At 47.6% G+C, this 14010-nt stretch overlaps 1 protein-coding gene across 2 annotated transcripts in view; it reads right to left on the bottom strand.

Moving 5' to 3' along the window:
- The window catches only part of FAT2 (FAT atypical cadherin 2), a 78540-nt gene that overhangs the window by 28957 nt on the left and 35573 nt on the right, over window positions 1–14010 (bottom strand). For both annotated transcript variants that reach the window (XM_050961496.1, XM_050961497.1), the window contains exons 7-10: window positions 11582–11721; window positions 9173–9448; window positions 8529–8739; window positions 2671–6723 (exon numbers count right to left, since the gene is read on the bottom strand). In XM_050961496.1, the coding sequence (XP_050817453.1) occupies window positions 2671–6723; window positions 8529–8739; window positions 9173–9448; window positions 11582–11721 (4680 nt within the window). The remainder of the gene's footprint in view (window positions 1–2670; window positions 6724–8528; window positions 8740–9172; window positions 9449–11581; window positions 11722–14010) is intronic.

Raw genomic sequence — 14010 nt, 5'->3', positions numbered from 1 at the left:
AATGATATAATAAGTGAATCAAGGCGGTTGCGTAAATGCTAGCGGGCCAGATTCTCCAGTCTGCGAAGTTCGCTTTGTGCTGCTAACATGACAGAAAGTGAACTTTAAAGTGGCCAGAAACTACCTCCAGGGGCGCTGGAACAGTTGGTATAGTGGGGGTGCTGAGAGCCATTGAGCCAAACTGCAAACCCTGCATCTGATGGAAACCACTTCAAGTCAGGGGGTGCAGCAGCACCCTTAATTCCAGCACCTATGACTACTCCTGGAGAATTCACCCATATTGTGGGAATCTCCTGTGGCAAAGAACTGATGGCCTGCACTGGAATTGTGCCAGTGCAAGCAGAGGCAGAGGGTGTACAGGGTAAGGGGAAGCAATGGATCTGTGTGTGCATGGCATAGGTGCTGCTACACCAGGTTCCTCACTTACATCAGGCCATGAAGCGCTGTACGCCAGCAGCATATGTTCGAGTCACCTCCTTGCAACTTTCCTTTACACTGGGGCTGGGTGGCTGAAAAGCAGGGAGCCAAACCGGCTTCCTCCATCGCACCCCAGGAGAATCAAGCCCAAGCATTTTTATTTTTAACTTGCTCTGTGTTTTAAAACAGTGCTTCTCAAACTAGGGCCGCTGCTTGTTCAGGGAAAGCCCCTGGCAGGCTGGGCAGGTTTGTTTACCTTCCACATCTGCAGGTTCGGCCGATTGCTGCTCCCACTGGCGGCAGTTTGCCTCTCCAGGCCAATGCGGAGCTGTGGGAAGTGGCACAGGCCGAGGGATGTGTTGGCCACCCCTCCTGCAGTCCCCGTTAAAAATAAAAATGCTTGGGCTTGATTCTCCTGGGGTGCGATGGAGGAAGCCGGTTTGGCTCCCTGCTTCTCAGCCACCCCGCCCCAGTGTAAATGAAAGTAGCAAGGAGGTGACTCGAACATATGCTGCTGGCGTACAGCGCTTCATGGCCTGATGTAAGTGAGGAACTTGGTGTAGCAGCGCCTATGCCACACACACACATTGCTTCCCCTTACCCGGTACACCCTCTGCTTACACTGGCACAATTCCAGTGCCCTAGTTTGAGAGCCACTGGTTTAAAACATCTAATGGCCAGTCAGTGGCCACCTAGGCCTTCTCAGTTGTCACGCTATTCACTAGGCTACTGAGAACTTCATGGCAGCAATGGCAATAGCACCCAGATCCTCCTGTTACAAAACCGCAGGCCTAACAATGTGACACTCACCATTACCTGAGGCAGCACAGATCCTTGTATTGTGCACTCAGAGTTCTATCATCACAACCCCAGGAAGTTCCAAGTGGCCTTGGCATACAGAAGAGTGACACCACCAAGACCTAGGATGCCCCGGATTTGTTAGCATATTTATGATGAACCCCTTCTATAAATTTACTTCAAAATAGCATGTGCTGTGTCCCATGATCCAGTTCATCAGCGCTTGACAGGCATCAGCTTACCTCCTATTAACCCCACTTTTCTCTCCGATGCGCATTCCCCATTAGCTAAAAAAACAGGCAGTTCAGTTAAGGGGGGAAGGGGGAAAGAATGCATGAGAGGATTCCCCCCTAAAATACTGATCTGAATGGTTTCTCTTCTATGGATCCTAAAGGATAAGTGCTTCTTGACTGCATTCTGTGTTATTTTGCTACAGTTTGTAGGGCCTGCGTTAGTACATTTGTTTAGAATTTTAACTACATATGAAGCCGCCCAACCCAAAATAGTGAAAACATAAATAAAGCCCAAACAACATCAAAGTGCGTTTTCCAGGGCGTAAAGTAATCTGAAACCAGATCTTCAGCCAGAAATGTTCTGACAAAAGCAGCCTAACATACTCAGCCAGATGAGTTAAAAATAACCAGGCATTCAAAAAACAGGCTAAAAAGAGATTGAAAAAACAGACACACTTCTTCTGTTTTAAAAGATTGAACGGATCACAGGCTACAGCATGATCTGGCTAAATGCTTTGACCCTGAAGGGTCTTTATCTGAGCTGGAACAAACATTTTAATTTTAAGCATTTGTTTCACTGTTGAGAAAGACCCTTTGTAGTCAAAACATACTACAAAATCATGCAATTACTTGTCGAAATAAAGTATGGACATTTGAGTTTTCAATCATCTTTTGACTTTTTTTTTTTTTTTTGTATAGGCTGTGGTTAATTTTGATTGGCCTGGCTTCCATTCTGGGTATGCAATAATCTCCTTATTGTTTCTTAATAGTGGAAAACTTTAGTATGTTTGAAACTACAATATTGGACATTATTTGATACAGACAATGGGCTAACTACATCACTGGGTAAGCATAGGCAATTACAAGACATATAAGGACTAATTCTCAGAAGTGCGGAGTGCCCATAGATCTCATTAACTGCATCCTGAACATGTTCAATACCAGAAAATCAGGCACATACTGTGTGTGTGTGTGTGTGTGTGTGTGTGTGTGTGTGTGTATCAGAGCTCTCCACAAGAAACAAAACATTATGACTCGCTCTGAGATCGCTGCAACACCCCTGTTGGAACGCCCTTAATACAATACATGGAATACGTAGTGCAATGGGACTGTTTGCAGAATAAGGTACTATTCAGTGTGACTAAAGGTAGCAGAATCTGTCCCTAAGATTATATGCTAACTATTCTTGCCAGCTCAAGAGTTAAAATTAATAGCAGCTCACCAGTTATGTAACATGTGACACGTCTGTTCTGCTCTGAGATATCAGCATCTGTGGTTCTGAGTGTGGCAATGATCTGCCCAGGCTCAGCGTTCTCAGTCACCGAACCTTTGTAGACCTCTGAGGTGAACTGTGGAGCATTATCATTTTCATCTGAGATGGTGACCTCCACCAAAGTTTGGGAAGACAGCTGGACTTTCCTGCCATGGTCTGTGGCTACCACATAAAAACGGTAGGTCTCCTGAGCTTCACAATCCAGCTCTTTCAGTGTTGTGATCCACCCACTCTCACCATCAATGGCGAAGAGTCCTCTAATGTTGCCAGGTTCTGCTTCCAGGCTGTAGGTCACCTGCCCGTCACTCCCTGTGTCCTGGTCATTAGCGGTAACTTGAATTACTGTGGTTCCTGATGGCATGTTCTCCGTGACAAAAGCCTGATAGGGATCTGCCTCAAAAACTGGCTTATTATCATTGACATCTTTCACTTGGATACTTACTGAGACCAATGAGACCAACTTGGTCCCCTGGTGTGAGCAGTGAGCCATGATATCAATCTGGTACCATTTGGTTTTCTCGTGATCCACAGCCTTCTTGACTTTCAAAGCCCCCGTTTGCTTGTCCAGTGTGAATACCTCATCCTTATTGCTTTCAGCGGTGGTTCCTTTCACCAGGCTGTATATGATGGGCTCCTCTGCCACAGCTTTCACTGACCCTATTTCTGATCCTTCTGGAAGGTCCTCAGATGCTGAGAATGTATACAGTGGCTCAGAAAACCTTGGCAAGGACACTTCTCTGGGGACAATCTGAAGATTCACGGGGACAAGAGAGTTCCAGTGAGGGGGTCTGCTGTCTTCAGCTTTGATTTTGAAGTTAAATGCTCTGTTTTCTAACCCAACGAGGCTCTCTTTGACTTTAACAACCCCAGTGGAAGCACTGATCTCAACAAGATCCTCTGCAATGCCTTCCACTGAATCAACGGAGTAGGTGACGTCTGCATTCCCGCCTTCATCGGCGTCATAAGCTAGGACCTGTATGATCGGGGAGCCTTTGCTTACATTGGACTGAATGGACAGGGTGTACTCGGAGGCTTTGAACTGAGGTGGGTTGTCATTCTCATCTGTAAGGATTATCTTGACTGTGCAGAAAGCCACCTTCCCGCCACCATCCTTTGCCATGACTTTAATAGCAATGACTCGCTCAGTGGAATTTTCCCGGTCCAGCTTCTGCAGTGTGGCAATGTGGCCTTTATTGTCGATGGAGAACTTCTCATGGGCAAGTTTGTTTATGATAGTATAATCTATAGTGCCATATGGGCCATCATCTGGGTCAATAGCCAGAAGCTCAATCACCTTGGTTCCTACCTCGGCATTTTCAGCCAGCTCTGCTTCATATACATTTTGCCAAAAAGATGGGTTGTATTTATTTGCATTGGTGGTATTGATGTACACGGGCACAGTGGTCTTGAAAACCCCATCTGAAGCAGAGACCTTGAGGTTGTAAGATGACTCGAGGTCCTTTCTACAGTGGTTGAGCATGGAAATTATTCCAGAAGTGCTGTTGATGGCAAAATGTCTTTTGTCATTGCCTGAGAGTATTACATACTCCAGTCTGGTGATGTCTCCACTGTCAGGGTCCAGGGCCTGGACCTTTATCACAGTGTGGCCACAAGTGGCCATTTCACTCACCTTGGCTTCATACTGAGGTTGGCTGAACTCCGGGGGGTTGTCATTTATGTCTGCCACGTCAATGATTACCAGGGCTTCGCTGCTAAGTGGGGGCGTTCCGTGATCTGTAGCTCTTACTTTCATGAGAAACTGGTGGTTTGTTTCATGATCCAGCACATGGGCCGTTGTGATTTCTCCTGTGTTAGGGTCAATATCAAAGGACTTGGTAGCATCTGAACTGTCATCCAAGATCTGATAGGAAATTACTTTGTTTCGTCCTGAATCCTTATCAGAAGCAAAGAGCTGGACAACGAGGGTCTGAGCTGGCAAGCCTTCTGAGACAGATGCTGTGTAAGGCATCTGAGAAAATACAGGTGGGTTATCGTTAATGTCCTCCACCTCTACTTCCACCATGGCTTCCGAAAAGGACCCCAACGCTGTGTCTGTGGCTCTCACCGTAAATGTATGTTTTGTCTCTGATTCGTAGTCCAGCGGCCCAGTGACAGTAAGGACACCGGTCTTGAAGTCCATGTTGAACAGTTTAAGGGACTCTTCTTCCATGATGTTGTAGATGAGTCGCAGGCCTTCGGGACTACGAGCCTGCGTGTGGAGAATAGGTGTGTACAGGGGGATATTTTCCGGCACTTTCACAGTATAGTAAAGGCTTTGGAACAAAGGATTGGATTTGTTCCTCACAGTGATTAAAACCTCTTCTTCAGCATGCAAGGGAGGCTTGCCACCATCTCTAGCGATAACTTTAAGGGTGTATTTATTTAAAGCTTGATAATCGAGGGGTTTCTTGAGCGAGATGTCCCCCAGGTAGGGGTCAATCCAGAAGTACTCATAGAACTCTGCTAATGAATAAGTAATGGCTCCATTGTCTCCTATGTCTCTGTCAGTGGCAGATACCTGAAAAAGGACATCGCCCGGTTCCGTACCATCCTGAACCAATGTGTAATACGGCACGTTCTCAAACTGTGGAGGATTGTCATTGACGTCCTGCACGTAAACCTTGACTGTAGCCTGAGACACCCTGGGTGGGTTTCTACTGTCCTTTACTTCCACGGCAACCTCATACGTGTCCTGTGTTTCACGGTCAAACTCCACACGCTTGGTCTGCAGCACTCCTGACGCCTGGATCATTTTGAACTTCTCCGTGCCGTTTAAAAGGGAATAAAAGAGCGGCTCATTTAGCTGATTCCCCCTGACTCCAAGAACAATCAGGGTCTCTTGATCTGTAGCATTCTCCAGCACTGTTGCTGTGTACCAGTCCTGATCAAATTTTAAGGCAGTAACTTGGGCTTCGATTAAATTTATCCTGACTAGAGCCGTACTCTTATATGAGCCATCACCAGCTCTGACTGTGAGCTCACGATAACTTCCCAGGAGGGTAGCATTAAGCACGGAGATGAGACCGGTGAGTGGGTGAATGCAGAAAGCATTGTCAAGGTTGCCTTCCGCTATGCTATAAGTCACCTCCGAATCTGTGTCTTCTGCTTGCACTGCCAAAAGCTCCATGCCTGGGTGGGCAGGCAACAAGACAGAAAGTTCGTAAGTGTCATTTAAAAATACTGGAGGAGAGTCATTCACATCTTTAACGTAGACTATGACCTTGGCAGGCGTGGATGCAAATAAACAGGGATTGCCCCTGTCATGGACATGTATGCTGAAGTAGAAAACTGGGATGAGCTCATAATCAATGTCGGCACGAGTGGTAAGTGTTCCCATGCTCGGATCTATATTAAAATATTTCAGTGCCTCCCGTTCTAAAATTTCATAGGCCAGCAAGGCATTCGAATCTTGGTCAGCATCTGTTGCATGTGCTACCAGTGGGGCATGGTTTCCATCCATAACCATGCTTTGCAATGGAGCATTCTCACTGATCCAGCCAACGAAGGAAGGCTTAACAAAGGCAGGTGCATTGTCGTTCTCATCCATGACGTAGATAAGCACTGTTACGTCCGTAAATGCTCCCCCTATGTTGGTGCCTCGGACTTTCAGCTGGTAAAATGAGACCTGCTCAAAATCTAAGTTCTTCTGAGTGGAAATAAGACCTGATTGATAATTCATAGAGAATACACCATCCCCGTTTCCTTCTTTTATTTCATAGCTGACAGGTGACACACTTGTGGCTGAAACCAGGATAAGAGGAGAGCCAGCAGCAACAGATTCGCTGATCTCTGCGATGTATTCCACCTCTGGAAATTTAGGAGGGGTGCTGTCAGAGGGTTTAATGTGAATGTGGACAGCAGTGGAGTCCTTAAGTTGGGGGAACCCTTGATCTTCTGCCTTTACAATGAGTGTTAACTGCTCTTGCTTGGACTGGTCAAGTTTCTGGGCAACTGTAATAATTCCAGACAGCGAGTCAATGCTGAAGAACCCTTCATTGTTACCTGAAATAAAAGAAATGGCAAAATCAAGAGATGACTCCACTCTTTGGCTGTGTTCTCTTGGATTGTTTCCAGGGACATTCCTGGTATCATAGCAAATGACTTGTGCTAACCATTGTCTGTTTCTTTTATTGGGAAATAACAGTCTATATTAATGGATAGGCTGGTCCAGGCGTGCTGGAACAATTTGTATATTGGGGGTGCTGAGAGCCATATATAAACCCCATATATAATGGAAACCACTTCAAGCCAGAGGGTGCAGCAGCATCCCTGGCACCTCTAGTTCCAGCACCTATAGGCTGGTCTTCCTCTAAACATAATGATCCTGCTGTAAACTGTAGGCAAACTTGTAAATAAAGGATAAGGATTATTAGAAAAATTATTCTTTAACTTGGGTGAATTTAATGCTGGTGAAATGTGCACTTGAAGTTTTCTATTTCTGTACTGAACAGGTACAGCGTGGGCTGTGCCATATCCCCCCTCCCCCGCCATTACTATTATTATTATAATATGTGTTTTTCAGTAGAACCTATGAGCTCCAGTCATGGCCCAGGATCCTAATGTGCCAGGCCCTGTACAAACACAGAACAAAAAGGCAGGCCCTACCCAAAGTGCTGACAATCTAAGCAGCCAAAGTGGCACATTCTTAAGTGTCTGGGTTGTACTGTTAGAGTGATAAAAGACATGATCATTGCAGTCTGTGGGCACCTTTGAACTGGAGGGACCATCACTAGGAGTTGAAAAGAGGTACTTCAGTTTCTATAGCAATTAATTTCTTGGCGCCTCTACAGAGACAGCCAACAAGAAAGGTGGTGATAAGTTTAGGGATCATTAGCGGCTGGACAGAGACCATCCACTTATTTCACAGAGGCCATCAAACAGTAGTCTGGAGGCTGCTGCAGCTGATCCCAGGGTTTCAGTCACGAATGTCTTAGGTTAGACTTGAACTCGTGGCCGAGGGGTGAAATTATCTTCTCTAAGAAAGTATGTTAATATTCTGTAATATGATAGAGGAATGAACCATTTCTAAATGTGCATCCATGTACTGCTTCCATTTCCAACACAGGTTGGGGATAGATATAGCTGTTAGAAATGGCATAATGTGCTGTGATTGTCTGGCAGGCTCTGGCTCTTTTTAAGATATTCAGGACTCTGGAGCTCGTTCAGCTCTGCTAACCCTGTGCAGTCAGCCTGTACGTCAATTAGAGACATTAAGTGTGCCCTGGAAGCATGTTCATGCAGAAGCTAGGCTCTGGTGGCTTGAAGATATGAGGCGATAGGGAATAATGTGAGTTTGTGCTGAAGTGAAGTCAGAGTCGGGGGACTGGGCACAAGGAAGAAATGCCAGGACGTATTATTCCTAGCAAGCCTTCTCCTGCAGTTCACCAACAGGGCTGATTTTCCGGGCACTTTCTCCATTTTTTAAGAGCTGCCTGTTTCCTTCTACCAGAACCCAGAGAGGAATGAGATTGGATAACCAACCACGACTGTATAGGGTTCCTAATGATACTTTCTACATCAGGTGAAGCTGAGTCTGTGCACATCAGGAGAGGTCAACAGGTCTGTTTCTACAAGGGGGAATGCAAAAGCAACTTCCCAATGGAAGAAGTTCAGCCTGGCTCCTGCTGCCTCAGCCAGGGAGATAGCTCTGTTTCAGCTCTGCAGATCACAAGAGCTCAGCAGTGGTAATATTGAGGGTACATAGAAATAGGACCAGCCACCGAATGGTGGATCCCACTAATTTGACAAGATTGCTCCAGTGTCTGGATCCATGCTGCACGCAAGTTCTTTACTAACATGTCCCTCACCTGCCTGAAGAGAGTAGCGGATTTCAGCATTAGCTCCTTGGTCCTGATCCAGGGCTCTGACTTGTACAACCTCTGTGCCTACTGCCGCTGAGTCCAGTGCCTCTGCTTCATAGTGGACCCTGGCGAACTGTGGAGGGTGAATGTTGCAGTTTTCCACGTGGACGACAACCCTGGCAAAGTTCCGTTTGATGGGAACTTCCTGGTCCCTCACCTGAATGGCAGAGAGGAAGAGCAGGTTAACATTATGCTCAGTGAGGGGAGGGCCATTATGGGGTAGTGCTTCTCAGTTACTCTTCCAAATGCTCATCAAGACAGAGATGTTTTGATTGTAATAACCCTGTACTATCCTCAGCAGGGACTGAACCTATGCCCTTCAGAGCCAAAGCACAGGCCTCTACCAATTGAGTTGAAGGAGTAACCTTGTTAGCTGGCAGCACCAATAGGCTCTTAACCTCAATGTGGATCAGGCATTAGCACATTTATCTGGTGTGTTACATGGTGAAAGTGAAAGGCCTGCCTTTCCCTCCCCTCAAAAACGTTGGCCCAGTTTAAACTTCTCAAGTCACCCAGCCGTATTTCTGATGGACAAAGGGACCCCATACCATGTTCCAGCTCAGCAGTCTGATGCTTTTGCTCTAACATACCATCACTGTTAAGACGTGCTGCAGCATGGATTGAGAACTGAGCCTCTCTGCAGTCACGATAGCTCCGCTGCTCGCATCCAACTGGAAAAGCCGGGCACTTCTGGGATCCACGCTGCCATGGAGGGTGTAGATCAAACCCTTCCCTTTGTCCTCATCTGTTGCACTGACCCGAAGGATTTCTGTCCCAGGTCGCGTGTCCTCAGGAATCATCAGCTCATAATGGCTCTCCCGGAACTGGGGGCGGTGCTGGTTAATGTCAATCACATGGATGTAGGCCTGCAGAGGAAATAGTATATTATGCAGGGGAATCCTGTTTTGGGGGCCAATCCTATTTACTAATCAAAGGGTTGCAGGAAAAATTAAAAACACAGCCTGACCAGTAAATATTGTGTGGTACAATTAGGTATGTAACTCTTGTGCCTCGGTTTGCTGAATGCAGCACCTTTAAATCCCCTAGGACTCTGCAAGGATTAGCAGCCATTTTGTGCTCATTTCAGTGCAGCCTGTCCAAGAAGATGCACACTGTGCTCTTTTCATTGAGACTTTACTTTTGCTTACTGTAGTCTTGCTGATCTCTCAATCTAAAAAGCCATTTAGACTGAAAGTGTCTGCTGTTGGTGTATGGAGAAACGCTCATGGTTTGCCCTGAAAACATTAATGCAGCCACTGGTCTTGGCTTTGCTGGCTAATGTCATGCTGCTTCTTGTTAATTTCACATTGGGAAACTGAGGGAGTGGGAATGGTGAGTGGGAGGTGCTTGTACATATCAGGAGCAGCATGAAAATATGGCTCCAAAAACAAGTGTTGCAGTTTGCACTTATTTAAAAAAAAATCCCCTTGCATATTTTATGGCAAAGCCTGCAGACTGCAAACTCTGTTTCTGCTGGGGAGGTTGGCTGGATCTCTCCAATGTCTAATCCTCCTGAATCCCTCTCTTCCCATCTCCATTACACCCCCATCTCTGCATCTCTTGACCAAATCTTACCCAGCCCGCTGTAATGATTTGCTTCCATTTAAGAAAATCAAACATGCCACGGTGTTTTGCAACAGCAAGTTCGCTGACAACCAGCAGGGCCCACCAGGGCCAAAATAAAACGATGATGAGATTGTGGGAGGCTGGAAATGGGCATCAACCAAGCACAGGTGTAGCCAGGTTCTGACAGCAGGGGCAGCGAATACATAAAAAAGGTGCCGCCCACCGTGAAGCAGCAAAGGAAAAAAAAGAAAAACCCAAGTCTTGCTGCCGAAGACTGAAGAACCTGCCACTGAATTACCTGCCACCGAATTGCCGCCAAAGACCCGGAGTGACTGAAGGACCCACCGCCGAGGTGCCGCCCGGCCTCCGAGTGAGTAAAAATTAAAAAAGCACCACTTTTGGGGAATGTGCTCAGTGGGAGCAGCCGCTCCCCCTGCTCCTCCCCTAGCTATGCTACTGCAGCCAAGGTGGTGGCTGTTTTTTATTTGGAATTATAGTTTGTGACATTGAAGATAGCTGGTGGTCACCAGTGAATTTCGGTGGAATGGCAGACTCTGCCTATCTAACATCCTTGCTAACCTCCCCCTACAAACCACACCAGTGGATTCCCCACCACGAGTTACCACAAGGCACACTGATGAGTCAGTCAAGGTTAGAACCCCATTGGAAAATGCTTGTTGATTTTTGACTTCTCTGCAGGGTAATGGTCCAAGAACGAGCAATCCCTCTCAGGGTAGAGCCTCCTCAGCCTGTACAGGTGGAGAAGGGCTGTGCCTTTGGATACAGAATTGAGGAAGGAGTAGAGCAGAGAGCCTCGGCCTCCTGCTTTCTGTTCCCCAGCCTTCTCTCCACGTCACCAGCCTGAGGCTAGTCTCCTTTGTGCTGAGAATGAGAGAGGTCGCTGCAGTCCCAAACAGGGAAGAAATGGGAATAACATTTGAATGGGTGTATCCCCCCTATATCGGTCACTGCTGCCTCTTCGGTTCTCAGGGCCTTGTGTCTCTGCTGTGTACACATCCTGATCCTCCAATGCTCCGTGTCCTCTCTGACGTCTCACTCTTGCTCCTCCAACCGGAAGAGCTGAGCAAAGCACCCGGATAAAAGGATTAAACAGACTCCTTCTTACTCATCCCTCTCAACTCCCTTCTTTCACTTAGGTTGATTTCCTGCGGGACTCTTCTGATATAAATGACTAAGGGATTGTGCGCAAGAGTTTAAATGAGAGTGTACAGTCCTTAGGGCACAGGCCTCATCTTCCCTCATCATGTGACTCTCTGGCAATATATAAACCCTGAGCCCGGGAAGTGTAAGAAGGATTTATAGCCCAGCCCAAATGGGCACAATGCAATGAGACTTGCATTTTTAAGGCCCGATCCAAAGCCTGTTGAAGACAATGGAAAGATTAGCGACTTTAACAGCCTTCAGGAACTTACCTGGGTCCTGATGAAACTCGACCCATCAGTGACTTCGACTGTAAGGTTATAGCTTGGCTTCTTCTTTGCATCTAGGGCTCTCGCAATGACCAGGCTGCCTGTGCTCTTTTCAATATCGAAATCCATGTCGTCATCACCACCTGGGATGGGGAAGAGAAATAAAACAGAGGTGAGGCGGGGGGGAAGCTGTATCATACTATAGTATAAAAGAAGAATTTTGCTCCAAGGAAGCTGGGGTGTGAGTGAATTAAAGCTTGGCAGCTGGCAGGCGTTCTAGGTGTCTCACCACCAGGACATGGAGGGAATTATGTAGGTAGGACAGGAAGGAGGTCCCACAAGGAGGATAACTCAGTGACAGCCCCTTTCTTGTTGTTTGATATAAGATCTAAAAGGCCTGATCAGAGGCAGAGGGAACAATGGAGCATCTCCAGCTGAAGAGAAGAACCAGGAAGGAGACTCAGGGCTAGAGTTGTCAGGGGAGACAGAATGGGCTGGTTTCATATCGGGTGGGAATTTTCCTCTCTTTACCCCCCTCCCAGTCTCTGGGTTGCCTCTAGCCCTCACTGCAAGAGCAGGGTGGGGGAAGGCAAAGCTGCTAAGTCCCCCAGATTGGCTAGAGACTCCCAAGTCTGGGCATCCGTTGCTGAGCACCATCTCTGGGAGAGCAGGGGAATGGTCTCGAGGAAGGAGCTATAGGCCGCATCTCTATGGTAAGAGTCCTGGATGGAAGTATTAGGGATCTAAACCATACAGACCCCTAGGAGCCCTCAAGAATGTAACCATGAAGATCTGGCCTTGAGGACGATAACCCTCAGCTCACTCACAGCCACCAAGGACTGATAGTGAATAGAATGGTACTATTCTATTCAGCTCTAGCTGTACTTCTGTGGCTATGGGCAGTTTGGGGGCTACACTCTAGGCAGGGTTTTTGTGGTCAGGACATCCCATTGTGGATGAGCAGTGGGAAATTTGAGGGACAAAGAGGGGAACCAGAAAGGCGGTGGAGATGGGAGAAACTAGGCCAGAGAGGTGGCCAGGGGAAACACTAGATGTGAAATGGGGAAATCTCAGATGGGAGACAGAAGGGAAGAAGAGTGATTTTATTCAAATGATGCCATGGATATTCAAATTTGAAAATTAGGGCATTACCTCATTTGCATCAGATCTCCAGATTTCTAGAGCTATAGGCTTATCACCTCTGGGAAAGGGGGTGACTTAGCACAAGGGAAAGCTGCAGTGGATTTCAGGCTCAAGGATTGCACTGACAGTAGGTTAGTGGTGTCCTTCCCTGTCATGGCAGGGAGCCTGCAAGCCCTTAGAGAAGCCCAACGCTGAACAGCTGCAGAAGCAGACGGCGCTCGCAGTGTGGGCAAAGACCGTTTCCCTCAGCCCAGATGGCCGCATAGCGCAGACGTGAGGAACGCAGCGGAAGAGTCATTCCTCGTGCTATTGCCAGGCAGCCCAAGGATGACAGCCCCTTCATTGCGTCTCACACTCTATTTGCTTGTTATTAACTTATGACAAGCAAAATGCCATTGGAATAATCTGGTTTACAGACCATTCGAGGCTGTTTCAGTTATTTATCGTGTGCCCCAATGCCTCTGCCAGACAGCAGCCAGATTCCCTGACATTCTGAATCAGGCTTATTTTCCTATGAGCATCCAGTGGCGCAGCTATCAAAGCATGTGGGAAAATCCTATTGATACAGTGTGAGAGAGACGAAAGAAGCTGAGGCTGAGGAAAAGAAATAGACACGTGGATTCCCTTCCACCAGCATAAGAGATCAGTACTCTAACCTCACTTCTGTGGGAAAATGAGGCCAGAGGAGAGGAGGAAACCAGATAAGTAAAGACACCAAACAGAAGAGGAAAGGAGATGCTCACAGCCCCACAGGGAAAATGTGAAATCCCTCCCCTTCTCTTCAGCGGCTACCCCCTTGAAGGCGGCTCAGTCTAGGCTCCCATCCTCTCAACTGTCAAAGCCTGCCTGCAGTCGGGGTGACTCTGTGTATTTTGCCACCTCAAGCACGGCAGTAAGGCAGCTTTCAGCGGCACGCCTGCAGGAGGTCCGCTGGTAACGTGGATTTGGCAGCATGCCTGCGGGAGGTCTGCTGGTAATGCAGATTCGGCGGCATGCCTGCGAGAGGTCCGCCAGTCACACGCCTACGCCCAATTGCTGCTGAAACCGTGGGACTGGCAGACCTCCTGCAGGCATGCCGCCGAAGGCAGCCTGACTGTCGCCCTCTTGGTGACCAGCAGGCTGCCCCCCGCGGCTTACCGCCCCAGGCACACGTTTGGTGCGCTGGTACCTGGAGCCGCCCCTGCCTCCAGTGAGAAAAACCCTGATATCGGTGAAAGGCTAGTCTCAAATTATGCACCGAGGCTGCCTGATTTCTGCAGCATCAGCAGTGCTGCATTCTGCTGCAGATC

Source organism: Gopherus flavomarginatus, chromosome 7 (assembly GCF_025201925.1).
Source record: "Gopherus flavomarginatus isolate rGopFla2 chromosome 7, rGopFla2.mat.asm, whole genome shotgun sequence".
Classification (NCBI taxonomy): Eukaryota; Metazoa; Chordata; order Testudines; family Testudinidae; genus Gopherus; species Gopherus flavomarginatus.
This window is presented reverse-complemented; position numbering and strand designations above follow the sequence as displayed.